This window comes from Coenobita brevimanus, chromosome 104, assembly GCF_032717465.1.
Source record: "Coenobita brevimanus isolate Jiangsu-jjx chromosome 104, ASM3271746v2, whole genome shotgun sequence".
NCBI classification, from domain to species: Eukaryota; Metazoa; Arthropoda; class Malacostraca; order Decapoda; family Coenobitidae; genus Coenobita; species Coenobita brevimanus.
This window is the reverse complement of record NC_137057.1, coordinates 6,831,396-6,844,681: the sequence shown is the minus strand read 5'-3', so window position 1 is coordinate 6,844,681 and position 13,286 is coordinate 6,831,396. Positions and strand designations below refer to the sequence as shown.

General features: G+C 42.5%; 1 protein-coding gene across 1 annotated transcript; it reads left to right on the top strand.

The window, feature by feature from the left end:
- Nucleotides 1-767: 767 nt before the first annotated feature.
- On the top strand, nucleotides 768-7,635 carry LOC145415938 (uncharacterized). The gene is made up of 5 exons (XM_080285044.1): nucleotides 768-787; nucleotides 3,589-3,738; nucleotides 4,713-4,904; nucleotides 6,899-7,008; nucleotides 7,447-7,635. The coding sequence occupies exons 2-5, from the start codon at nucleotides 3,621-3,623 to the stop codon at nucleotides 7,498-7,500; spliced, it is 474 nt and encodes a 157-aa protein (XP_080141170.1). The 5' UTR covers nucleotides 768-787; nucleotides 3,589-3,620; the 3' UTR covers nucleotides 7,501-7,635.
- The last annotated feature ends 5,651 nt before the right edge of the window (nucleotides 7,636-13,286 follow it).

Here is a 13,286-nt window from a genome sequence, read left to right as displayed (position 1 = left end):
AAAAAACACGATAAGCAACATTCAAAGCGAAACCATCTGTCACCTGTGTAATGAAACCACCTGTCGCCGTTGTAATTATACGATTCTGATTAACTATATATATTACCTTATTATATACTGTGAACTCACACTCCTATCACACTTAAAGGCGTACAATAAATGGCGAAAATATTATGGTGGAAGAACTGATCGATGGATTAGGTGAGACGAGGTATTTTATTATATTTTTCCTCATAACGGTCTTTATTTCTCCACTTTAGATGAGAAATCTGCCAGTACAGAGGTTAATGAACGTATATAAAATCGTCTGGAGATACCTCTAACAAAACAAGAAAAATATCTTTCTGAGACTATTATGTCCTACCATGAAGTTTGCTTAACCTTATCCCTCTCTCTCTCTCTCTCTCTCTCTCTCTCCTTCCACTACACACCTTCCCCTCCAGTCTATCACCGTCTTTCCTCCTTCCCTCCATCCCGCCTCTTCTCACTCTCCCTAATTATCTCCCTTCCTCTCTCAAGGTCCTTGCATGCTATACTCCCCCTTTCCCTCCCTCCTCCTCTCTCTCACCGCACCCCCTTAACTCTCTCCCTCCTTTCTCCGTCCCCACTTTCCTCTTCTCTCTTTCCTTCTTCCCCCCATCCTCCCCCCACTACCTCACCTTTACTTCTGCACATTCCCCCTTCCATCTCCCCTTACATTCTCCTCGGTCTGATCTCCCTATAAAAGACGGAATCCACACCTCTCCTCTTCACTCCACTCACCTTCTCTTCCACAGCGAAGAATCAGGTAACCTCATTCATAAAGTTAATTCAGATACAACCCATTTTATACGTGCTACCACTTAACAGTTCTTCACCTCTGGGCACTTCTTGTGGTGAAACAATGTAAAAATCTCTTTTACGACTGGTTACCCTTTCACTACTACTAAGTCTTTTCTATCAAATACGCGGTAAAACCAACTGATATTCTTTACTTATGGGATAAACTCTGCTACAGAAAAAATCCTTGAATAACTCAAAAACCGACAGCTTTCACATCCTAGAGCAAAATAAGTTACTATTAATGTGTACATTTGCAGCATAAAATCTCGGTAAGACTTTGCCAGTAACTCACTCAGCATCTATAGCCATAATTTTATTACCATATTCGCTCTTAGTAATATATGGAAAAATTCACCTGATGAACTAAAGCAAAGAGGATTTCATTTCTTCTATAAACTGCCTTTTTTTTTTCTCTGCCTATCTTTTAGCAGGGAAATAGCATTATCGAAGGAATTTAAAAAAATATACCGGAAGTTGTTTGATCTTTGGTTCTCTTGGCATTAATTTCTCTCTAACTTGGCCTAAAATTGTCATGTCTCCATCGTGAATTCTGATTTGCAATAACAGGTTAACACTAGAATAGGAAGATAGTCAAAGAAAGGATGTAACGACGAAGCTTTGTCCTATCCTACCACAGAGCTGCATGAAATAAGCTGCAAAAAGATGTAAATCTGGACATATTAAGGTTAAAAGGAATGGCTGGAAGAAGGAGGGAGGTGAGAAGACAGGAAGAAATCAGTAGGATAGAAGTTGTGGAAGCAATGAAGAGAGTTAAATCAGGGAAAGCCCCAGGAATTGATGGAGTGTGTGGTGGAATGGTGAAGCATGGGGGAGAGATAGTAGTGGAATGGATGTGGAAGATGTGCAGGTTGGCCTGGGAGGAAGGTAGAGTTCCGGAGGATTGGAAGTCAGGTATAATTATTCCTTTGTACAAAGGAAAAGGGGAAAAAGAAGTGTGTGGTAATCATAGGGGCATTTGTCTTCTTAGTATAATAGGAAAAGTATATGGTAGGATACTTATTGACAGAGAGAAAGAACAGATAAATTAGTTGGAGAAGAACAGGGAGGCTTTAGGAAGGGAAGAGGTTGTGTAGATCAGATATTCATTCTCAGATCTTTAGTGGAAAAGTTTCTAGAGAAGGGAAAGAAGTTGTATGCGGCTTTCATGGATTTGGAGAAAGCATATGACAGGGTGGATAGACTAGGATTGTGGAAAGTGTTAAGAATATATGGAATAGATGGGAAGTTGTTGAATGCTGTGAAGAGTATGTACGATGGTGCGAAGGCTGCAGTGCGTGTGGATGGTGAACTAAGTGAATTTTTTCTTTGAAAGTTGGGTTGAAACAGGGATGTGTCATGTCTCCATGGTTGTTCAATCTGTACATGGATGGGGTAATAAAAGAGGTACAAGGTAGGGTAGTGGATGTTGGAGTGGCCCTGGTGAGAGAGGATAGTGTTTGGAAACTCCCTGTACTGTTGTTTGCAGATGATACCGTGTTGTTGAGTGAAGACGAAGGGGAGCTGCAAGGCTTGGTGGATGAGTTTGAGAGAGTGTGTAAGAAACGGAATCTAAAGGTGAATGTAGGGAAGAGTAAAGTGATGATCTTTGAGAGAGGTGAAGTCAGTGAATGTACAGCGAGGTTGGATGGTGAGGAATTGGAAAATGTGAGTACGTTGAAGTACCTGGGTAGTGTGATGAGTAAGGATGGAGGTTTGGAGGGTGAAGTGTTTGAAAGGGTACAGCAGGGAAGAAAGGTTGCTGGTTCTTTGAAAGCAGTGATAAGAAACAGGGAAGTGAGCATGGAAGTGAAAAAGTTACTACATGACAGTATTGTGATACCAACTCTAACGTACGGAAATGAAGCTTGGACGTTGTTGGAAGGACACAAGTCAAGAGTGAAAGCCGTGGAAATGAGTTATTTAAGAGGAGCCTGTGGAGTCACATGGAGAGACAGGCTGACGAATGAGGATATAAAGAAGCGTTGTGGTGTTGATGTGGATGTAATAGGAAGCGTTATGAGGAACACACTGAGGTGGTTTGGCCATGTGGAGAGGATGGAGGGTCAAAGACTGACGAAGAGAGTGTATGTGAGTGAGGTGGAGGGGGAAAGAGGGAGGGGGAGGCCGAGAATGAGATGGAGAGATGGGGTGGAGAGGTATATGAGAGAGGGGTGTGTGAGTTGGGAGCAGGGGAGTGAAATGGCGGGGGACAGGGCGACTTGGAGGCGATTTGTTTGTGGCCACCCCAAACGGGATTGAGGCGTCTGGCAATAGATAGATAGATAGAACTTTACCAATTCTTCACTCCTCGCTCACGCTTCCCTCAGTTTCCGTCTCCATTCCAACACTCACTCCCCACTCATCCCTTACGCTCCCTTCCCATACCTGCCTTACCACTCCCTCATTCACTGCCCACTTATCCTTCACTCTCCGTCCAATTACCTGCCTTGCCAATTCCACACTCATTCCTCACTCATGCTCCGCTCTTCCTCCCCCCTCCCTTTACATTCCTTCCCTACTCTCAGAGACATTCCTCACTCATCCCCCATTTTACCTCCCTTTACATTCCTTCCTCACTCCCACACACACAAACTCCCCACTCATCGCCCACTCACCCCCCACATACCACTTCCCATCTCACTCCTCACATATCCGTCACTCTACCTACCCTTAATTGCTTTCAATAATTTCCCACTGACTCTCCACGCTCCCTCCCTTCACCTACCTACCCCACTCCCACAATCACTCTCTCCCTCTCCCCTACAGGCACCACCACCACCACCACCACAACCACCACCATGCGGATGGTCCTTCTCAGCCTCTTCGTCATGGGTCTTCTGGCCGGAGGAAGTCTGGCGCAGCTTCTGCCCTGCAGCGGGTCCGACGTCTTCATTGACGTTGTCGTTCCTCCGCTTGGTTAGTGACTGTGTTTTGGTTGTCGTCTCAATGTCACTCTCATTCGCTGGTTCTCCTTCTAACATGCATATTCAGTGTCACATTCATTGGCATACTCCTTGGTATGAGAAGGTATCAGATATAAAACACACACACACACACACACACACACACACACACACACACACACACACACACACACACACACACACACACACACACACACACACACACACACACACACACACACACACACACACACATCCATTCAGCAGTATTTATTGTATTTACTGATTCACACATATCATTCATACAGACAATAAACCTAACGCAACTGAAAGAACGTTTCTACTATATACTCTCACTCCCTCAGTCTTAACTGACTCCCACAGACACTCGCACTCGCTCTATCCCATGCAGGTTCACTCATACTCAAAGGATGCTCCATCTCACTCACTCATTTACTCAATACCCACTTATGGAGATTGGTGAAAGACAGTTTCGTGGACGTTCTTACTCAGGTTCTTTCTCCTACTGTCGCAGACTTACTATAAAGAAGTTGCTTTATTTGCATTATTTTTACTACTAATGAATGGGTCGAATCTACCAAAACTTCGATCAGATAATACACTTAGATTTATATTCCTATTCTCTAAAAAATTCACACAGCCAAAGCAGCATATTAGGATAACCCTTTCTTCCTCTCTCTCTTCCTCCCTGTTCTTTTCAGTTTATCACAGTCTTTTCCGTTCTGCCTTTGCCTCCTCCTACACCTGCAACTCTTACTAACTCTCTCCGTAACCCTCCACAGCCAAAGCCATATGTGAAGGAGAGCATTCACTACCTCCAACTGTCTACCAACTCCTCTCCCTTTTTCTCCGTCCTTCCTGTTTCCTCCCCTGTCTCCCTCTTCTCTCTTCCCTTTTTCAGATGCCTTCCCTGCCTCCCTCTTTTCTCCCCGCCTCTAATAACCCCATTCTCCGAACCCTCTACAGTCGACGTAGCATGTCAGGGGCCGCTTCTGTTACCCGAGTGCGAGGCCAACGTGTTAGGCTGCGTCCTGGAACTTGACATACTGTGCGGAGGCCTCACCGAAGACCTGCTGAAAACAATAAAGGAAATTTTGACAGAGTGCGTCGCAGAGTTGAAACTTGAGGTGAACTTGGACCTTCTCGCTAACATTACCGGTAATGTCACTCTCACTTACGCTGATTTTCATACTGTTACACGTTTTACACTGATTTTCACAATGTCACTCTTTCATCCTGATTTGCATAATGTCACTCATTATAAGCTAATTTTCATATTGTCACTGTTTTAAGCTGATTTTCACACTGTCACTCTGTCTTACGCTGATTTTCACACTGTCACTCTGTCTTACGCTGATTTTCACACTGTCACTCTGTCTTACGCTGATTTTCACACTGTCACTCTGTCTTACGCTGATTTTCATATTCTTACTGTTTTACGCTCATTTGGTAGTGTCACTCTGTGTTACGTTTATTTTCTTACTCTATTTTACCCTGTCTCTCATACCACAGCTTTATGTTATGTGATTATTTTTATCTGGCTCCCATACCCATTCTTTATGCTATGTGATTACTGTGGCTCCCATACCTTAGTTTTATGTTGTGTGGTTCTGTTTTACACTGGATCTCATACCCTAACTTAATGCTATGTCATTCTATTTTACTCTGGCTCTCATACCCTAGCTTTACGTAATGCGATTCTGTTTTTCTATAACTCTCATATCGTCGATTTAAGCACTTTTGTTTTACTCTGGCGCCAATACAATACCTTTATTTTTTGTGATTCTGTTTTACTCTGTTTTATATTATTTTGGTGGTAGTACTATGACTTTGTTCTATTCTCACTACATGTTACTCATTCCAGGTTGGTGGTGCCGGAAAGCAAGAGAAAGCAACCTCATTCACACTCATTCTGTTTCTCAGCTGCATTATTTAATGGTCTACATAAAGCTATCTTAAAATTACTTCACACTCATCCTCGTCTTATTCCCAATTTACCCCAGCTGCTTCACTTCTTGCTCTGACAGAAGACTGGCAGAGTCGTTTTCCCCTAAGTTACTTCATTCCAATTTGCTTTATACCAAACACCTTCTCTTACACCTGGATGGTCACACCTCTAGTTAGAAATCTTTTTTATCACTATCCCTCCTCCTTCGCCTAGATCTCATCATTTCCTTCATTAACTCCACTTCTAATCTGTATTCTGTCATCAATCTCCCACCACACCTTCTTTCTACTTGCTATATCATAACAAAGCCTGATCTGCCCATTCCATTGCACAACGTCTACTTTAACACGTCCCTGGTTTTTCAAGCTCTTTCAATGTGCTCTTTCACTCTGCTAAGTCATCTAGTTCCACATACAGACCTGGAACACTTCATCACCAGCCCTTCCACCCTTTCTCGGTCACTAGTATTCAAAGATCGATCGCTGCTTGCATCATTACAGGACCTTCAGGGTCACTTTGTTTTCCTATTTCCCCATGCTTCACATTGCCCTAATATGCCTCTTCTCCTAACCTACGACTTACTTCAGGTCCCTTAGCTCTATCTGGTACTTTGATCACTGTTATATTCCTAAAACACTATATTTCCTCCAATTTTTTCGCGATCAAGCTTCATAGTGTTCTTCTTCATCTGCTTGTTAGATGTCATCACCTCGGCTTTTCTTGTATTCTCTAAACTTCTTCTCTTTAATATGAAGACTTATTTTGAGTTTATTCTGACAAACTGTATTCATCAAGTAGTTCAGTGTGGCGAAAGTGTTTAATCTACAGGCAAATTTGTTTTTATTTGTGGTGTGGTAAATATTTTAAATCTTCTGGTAGATTTGTCTTTATTTCTGGGATGTAGAGTTCAAATAAGTATAAGACGATGACGCTGTCGATGACGAAGATATTACACTGATTCCCAAAGAACTAGGGTGAGAAAGATTTATTCTCTGTCAGTCACATCCCCATCCAACATTCCTCCAAACGGCTCACCTGCCTTGCCCTGCGCTGCCTTCTTCTAAATTATCCTGCCCTTCCATGCCCTGCCTTGCATTCCTCTTCATTACCCTGCCCTGGCCTGGATTGCCTATGTCCTTTCAAACATCAGTCAGGTTCTCTAATCACATGACCTAATCGACCCTCTGCCCTTCCTCTACCACAGTCGACACATCACCTGAGGTGAACTTGGATGTCTTGGTACAAATCTTCGGCCTTGAAACCCTCCCGAAGGTCATCGCGTGTCTGCTGTCGAAGCTGAAGATACTAGGCTTTGTGAGTACGACAGATAGATATAGAAAAATTGATGGAGAGAGAGAGAGAGAGAGAGAGAGAGAGAGAGAGAGAGAGAGAGAGAGAGAGAGAGAGACAGACAGACAGACAGACAGACAGTCAGACAGACAGACAGACAGAGAGAATTACCTGATTTTTTTTATTTTATAGTAATAGAAATATATCTTATCATACGAAGTTTACTTTCACGATCATTATCACTCTTTTGTTGAAATTTTACTTTGTGTTACATCGTAGTTGTTTTAAACTGAAAAAAAAAAAAATAACCTCTATAACTTATCTTTCACAGAAAAAAAAAAAAAACATGCATAACGCCTGTAACTTCTCTCTCTCTCTCTCTCTCTCTCTCTCTCTTTATCCTGAAAAAATGATCCATAACTCCTATAACTCACTCTGTCTCTCCCTCTCTCTCCCCCACAGCTCCTCGACTTCATCTTATGCTTGCTTAAAGCAGTTTTTGGATTTCTTGGATAACATGGAACCCGCTGAACCGACCTGAAACAACGTGAACCGGAACCAGGACCAATCTCCATTCTGTGTGCATGTGCCTGTGTGTGTGTGTGCGCGCGCGCGCGCACGAGTGTGTAGGTGAATAAATCCGAAGCAGCATTTTACATTGGTTTTATTACCTGACTAACATACAGATCATATATATATATTTTTACCCAGTTCTGAATAATGGTAATTTAAGTGATAAAAAGTATCACATAAATTCATTTCCACTAAAATTATAAGGAACAGTAATGTACAGATATATATATAATTCCCTTTTCAACATAACCCTTAATGGTAGTTCTTCAAGGGAACACTGCTTTGTCTTGGTGTTGAAGCCTGTGCATTCCAGTCATCAAAGGAACTACAGTATACTAATCAGGTGCAACCACACTGGGAAGTTTCTTTACTAGGGATCACATGAAAAGTGTTCCCCTGACACTAAGTGCCTGAACTGGACATACGAGGCACCAACTCATTTTTTTTTTTTTTCTAGTTGTTCACTATCTTTCAGTCTACCAGGTTCTTTTCATTGGATAGGCAAGAAGTTGAGAAACGTCCGTATAACCAATTAGCGAAGTTGCCCGGCTATATCGATACCACCACGTGAAGGGTTCCCTCACCAGAACCAGCCTCTTTCTAAACCACAAAGAAAAGTTCCATTTAACCATGGTCCTTAATCTTCAGCAGTGATGCAGCAGATGACTTTGGCGTAGTCAGCGCTGATCCGGAGCAAGATTTGTCAAGAATATACGAATTTTTACAATCTAGGCGCCTTTGCAAACGAAACCTTGGGATGAGCAGTCGGCATGAAGAGTCCAGTCGTCTCTCCTGTTTTTCTCTCCATGGACTTTGAAAGTCAGTGTGGTGAGTCCACGGCAACTGACAATGACGACACTACCCGGCCACATATAATATCATCAGTGTCGGCTGCTGCGGGTTTACCACACTGAGGCGAACGAAATCACTGTACAGCAAACGTAGGAGTGTTCGGAGAGACATGGAAAAATACTGATAGATGTCCCGTGGAACAAGAAAAAAAGAACCCTTCTTTACAATGCCGTTGAACAAGAAAAAAAAAAACTTTACAATGGATCAGACGAAAGTAGGAGATACAAGCATTCGAAAACTGTAATTATTCATACATGGAAAAAACAACCAAAGAGTAAAAACATAAGAGTTCTTCTTCACACGGAAAACAAAACACAACATTGCAAAATTGAAGATCAACTGATTCTGTGATATGACGGGGGTCACAAAGGAAAATACAGGCTGAAGAAGGCAGTTCCGGAGCTGATCTGCTGCATACATGAATGACTAAGAGTATCGGTTAACTCTTGCTTAGACACCTGGACCGAGAAGGGGTGAGAGTGTGCTGCCAGATTTTTTTTTTTTTAATGCGAGGAAGAAGGAACCAAAGGCCACGAGCCCGCAATAACAGTTCCCTCCAAGAAAAAAACAAAATACAAGAGAGAGCCAAATTCAAGATCGTTCATTTCGAGATGCCTGGACACACTACGTTTGAAAGACTGGAGATCATAGGCAGCAGGAAATACAAACAGAGGGAGACAGTTCCAGAGCTGACCTGTTGCATAAATGAAGGACTGGGAGTAACGGTTAACTCTTGCATTAGAGAGTTGGACAGAAAAGGGATGAGAGTTTGCTGCTAGACGGGTGCTACGCGCCCGTCGTAGAGGTGGAGGAATGCATGCAGACAGTTCAGAGGATCAGTGATCATTAAAGTAGCGATAGAAAAGAGATAAAGATGCAACTGTGCGGCGAAGAGACAGTGGTTGAAGGGAGTCAGTAAGAAAAGGAGAGTTAATGAGACGAAAAGCCTTTGACTCCACCCTATTGAGAAGAGCTGTATGTGGGGAGCCTCCCCACACATGAGACTTGTACTCCACACAGGGGCGGATAAAACCCCTGTATATAGTCAACAATTGTGCAGGGGTAAAGAAAGAACGGAGTCGGCTTATCATACCCAATCTCTTGGAAGCAAATTTTACAAGAGATGTAATATGATCTTTCCATGACAAGTCCCGAGTGAATGAAACCTCAAGCATGTTCAAGGATGATGCAGGATTAAGCTGAATATTATTAAACATTATTGGGAATACCTGTGGAAGACTTTGAGGGGTTGATAGGTGTATAAACTGAGACTTAGATGCATTAAAAACAACAAGATTATTTTTACCCCAGTCAGAGATATGAGCCAGGTCAAACATTAGGTGTGCCATAGCCTGCCAGAATGGACGAGGGGTGCAAGTAGATTTTTTAGAAACACACTAAAACACCGATGGTGCAGAGATAAAGATACAATACTGCAGAGAAGAAGGATAGGTTGAAGGGAGTCAGTGAGAGAGGATGTTAAGGGACACTAAGCCTTTGACTCCACCCTGTTTACAAGAACTGTATATTGGAATACTACTTGACCTTTTCATTACAACTAATCTCTCAGCTTACGCTGTTAATCTTTTCCCTCCGTTGGGCTCCTCCGATCACAACCTTATCATCTTAACCTGTCCTATTGCACCGGTACGACCTATGAACCCTTCAAAGAAACGTAATCTGTGACATTTTGGAGCTGCAGATTAGGAGGCACTCAGGCAGTACTTCTTTGATTTTCCTTGGAATAATTATTGCATTCATAGCCGGGAGCCATCTGTGTCTGCCTTGCTCATTACGGAGGTTATTCCTTCAGGCATGGAAGCATACATTCCTTTTTCATATCCTCTGACTGCTTCACGAAAGCCTTGCTTTAATCACGCTTGTTCTACTGCTGTCCGCAACAAGGGTAGGGCCTATGAAAGGTACCGGAGCCAACCCACCCCTGAATCACATCTTTTATACGTTTCTGCCCAGAATCGTGCTAAGTCTGTTCTTCGCTCTGCTAAAAACAATTTCATCCGTACTAAATACTCTCAACTCTCCAAATCGAATTCTTCCCTCTACTTCTGGCACCTTGCCAAAAATCTTTTTAACAACTTTATCTCATCATCCTTCCCTCCTCTTTTCTACTCTGATGGCTCTCTTGCTATTTCTTTTACTGATAAAGCAGATCTCTTCGCTCAGACTTTCTCCTCCAATTCTACCTTAGACGATTCCGGTGCTGTTCATCCATCACGTCCCCCCTGTGACTTCCTCATGTCTGAAATTAAAATTTCTTCAGCTGATGTATTTTCTGCCATCACAGGCCTCAGTACTAATAAGGCATATGGGCCTGATGGAGTCCCTCCTGTTGTTCTCAAGAACTATGCCTCTGTGCTTACATCCCGCCTAGGCAAATACTTTCGCCTTTATCTATCAAGTTGTACCTTTCCTTCTTGCTGGAAGTTTGCTCTCATTCAGCCAGTCCCAAAGAAGGGTGACCATTCCCAACCCTCTAACTATCGTCCAATTGCATTAATATCCTGTATCTCAAAAGTTTTCGAGTATATTCTTAATGGAAAAATTTTAAAGCATTTTTCCTATCACAACTTTCTTTCTGATCGTCAGTATGGGTTCCGTCAGAGACGCTCCACTGGCAATCTTCTCACCTACCTTTCAAACTCCTGGTCATCTTTGGCGAAAGCTTTGCCACTGCACTTGACAGCTCAAAGGCTTTTGATCGAGTCTGTCATAAATCTTTAATTTCCAAACTGCCCTCTTACGGTTTCTATCCTTCTATCTGTGCCTTCTTCTCTAGCTTCCTTTCTGGTCGTTCTATAGCCGCTGTTGTAGACGGCCATCGTTCTTCTCCTAGATCTATCAACAGTGGTGTTCCTCAGGGCTCTGTCCTATTACCAACTCGCTTCCTTTTATTCATCAATGACCTTCTAAGCCGCACATCTAACACTATCCACTCATGCGCTGATGACTCCACCCTTCACCTTTCCATTCGGTTCCCGCAACGTCCATCTCAGCAGTTACTTCAACAAACAAGGGATGAGGCTATGGGACACCTAATGTCTGACTTGGCTCGTATCTCTGACTGGGGTAAGAATAATCTGGTTGTTTTCAATGCATCAAAGACTCAGCTTTTACACCTATCGACTCGACAAAAACTTCCACAGGTATACCCACTAGTGTTTAATAATATTCAACTTAATCTTGCATCGTCCTTGAACATGCTTGGGGTTTCATTTACTTGGGACTTATCTTGGAAAGATCATATTACATCTCTTGTAATCTCTGCTTCAAAGAGATTAGGTGTGCTAAGCCGACCCCGTTCCTTCTTTACCCCTGCTCAATTGTTGACTCTGTACAGAGGTTTTATCCACCCCTTTGTGCAATACAACTCTCATGTGTGGGGAGGCTCCCCACATACGGCCCTTCTCAATAAGGTGGAGTCAATGGCTTTTCCTCTCATTAACTCTTCTCTTACTGACTCCCTTCAACCACTGTCTCTTCGTCGCACTGTTGCATCTTAATATCTTCTCTATCGCTGCTTCAATGGTCACTGCTCCGCTGAACTGTCTGCATGCATTTCTCCACCTCTTCGACGGACGCGTAGCACCAGTCTAGCAGCAAGCTGTCATCCCTTTTCTGTGCAACTCTCTAATGCAAGAGTTAACCGTTACTCCCAGTCCTTCATTTATGCAACAGGTCAACTCTGGAACTGTCTCTCTCTAACCGTATTTCTTGCTTCCTATGATCTCTAGTCTTTCAAACGCAGTTTGTCCAGGAATCTCGAAATGATCGGATCTTTAATTTGTCTCTCTCTTGTATTTTGTTTTCTGGAAGGAACAATTATTTCGGGCTAGCGGCCTTTGGTTCCTTCTTCCTCGCATTAAAAAAAAAAAAAAAAAAAAGATCAGAAACATGATGCATGTACTACACACACAGGCGAATAAGACCCATATACAAAGTCAACAGTCGTCTAGTATTTCGAAAACACGGAGTCAGCTTAATGCACTTAATCTCTTGGAAGGAGATTTTGCACGGGTGATAATACAATCTTTCCATGATTCGTAGAGAAAGAAAACCCAAGGTTATTAAGAGACAATGAAGAACTGACCTGTGTTTTGTTAAACATTATGGGATATTCCTGTGGAAGATTTTAACCGGTCAGGTGTTGATACTGAACGTACAGTATATACATATACATATACTGAATATATATATATATATATATATATATATATAATCAGAAATGATAGTCAGGTCAGAAAGTAGTCAGCCACAGCTTCATCATATCATGATATCATTAAAAAACTGAAGAAACGGACACCGAAACAAGCATTTAGGACTGTGAAGGATAGACTCGTCGGAGTTAGAGTGGACGGGGATAAAAGTGCAGTTCAGAGAATCACTGATAAATAGAAGGGAGACAGCTGGTGACAGGACAGAACACGGAGGAACACCACTATCGATAGTTTTAGAAGACGAATAAAGGCAGTCTACTATACCAGCTACAGAACGACCACAAAGGAAGCTTGAGATGAAGACACAGACAGGAAAGAAACCATAAATGCGCGCTTTGGAAATCATCAATTTTTGCCAAAATCGGTTGATACCTTTGACTATGACACGTGCAATGACAAAAGATTCGCCACAGTCCCAAAAGGAGGATGGCCAAAAATCATAAGGCAAGGTGTACATCACCAGTGGAGCATCCCTAGAAGAAAAAGATTATGAGAGGACAATGCTTCATAATCTTCTAGTTAAAGATACCCTCAAACACTTTACAAAAACAAGATACTGAGGCAATTGGACTATACTGAGTCGGTTAGGAACGACCACCCCTTTTCGGAAGAGGCTGAATGAAAGCAAACTTCCAGCAAGAA

Coding starts and splice junctions, on each gene's coding strand:
- LOC145415938 (XM_080285044.1), top strand. CDS start 3,621: ATGCGGATGGTCCTTCTCAGCCTCTTCGTCATGGGTCTTCTGGCCGGA. Junction 4,905..6,898: donor CCTTCTCGCTAACATTACCG/GTAATGTCACTC, acceptor CCTCTACCACAG/TCGACACATCACCTGAGGTG. Junction 7,009..7,446: donor AGCTGAAGATACTAGGCTTT/GTGAGTACGACA, acceptor TCTCCCCCACAG/CTCCTCGACTTCATCTTATG.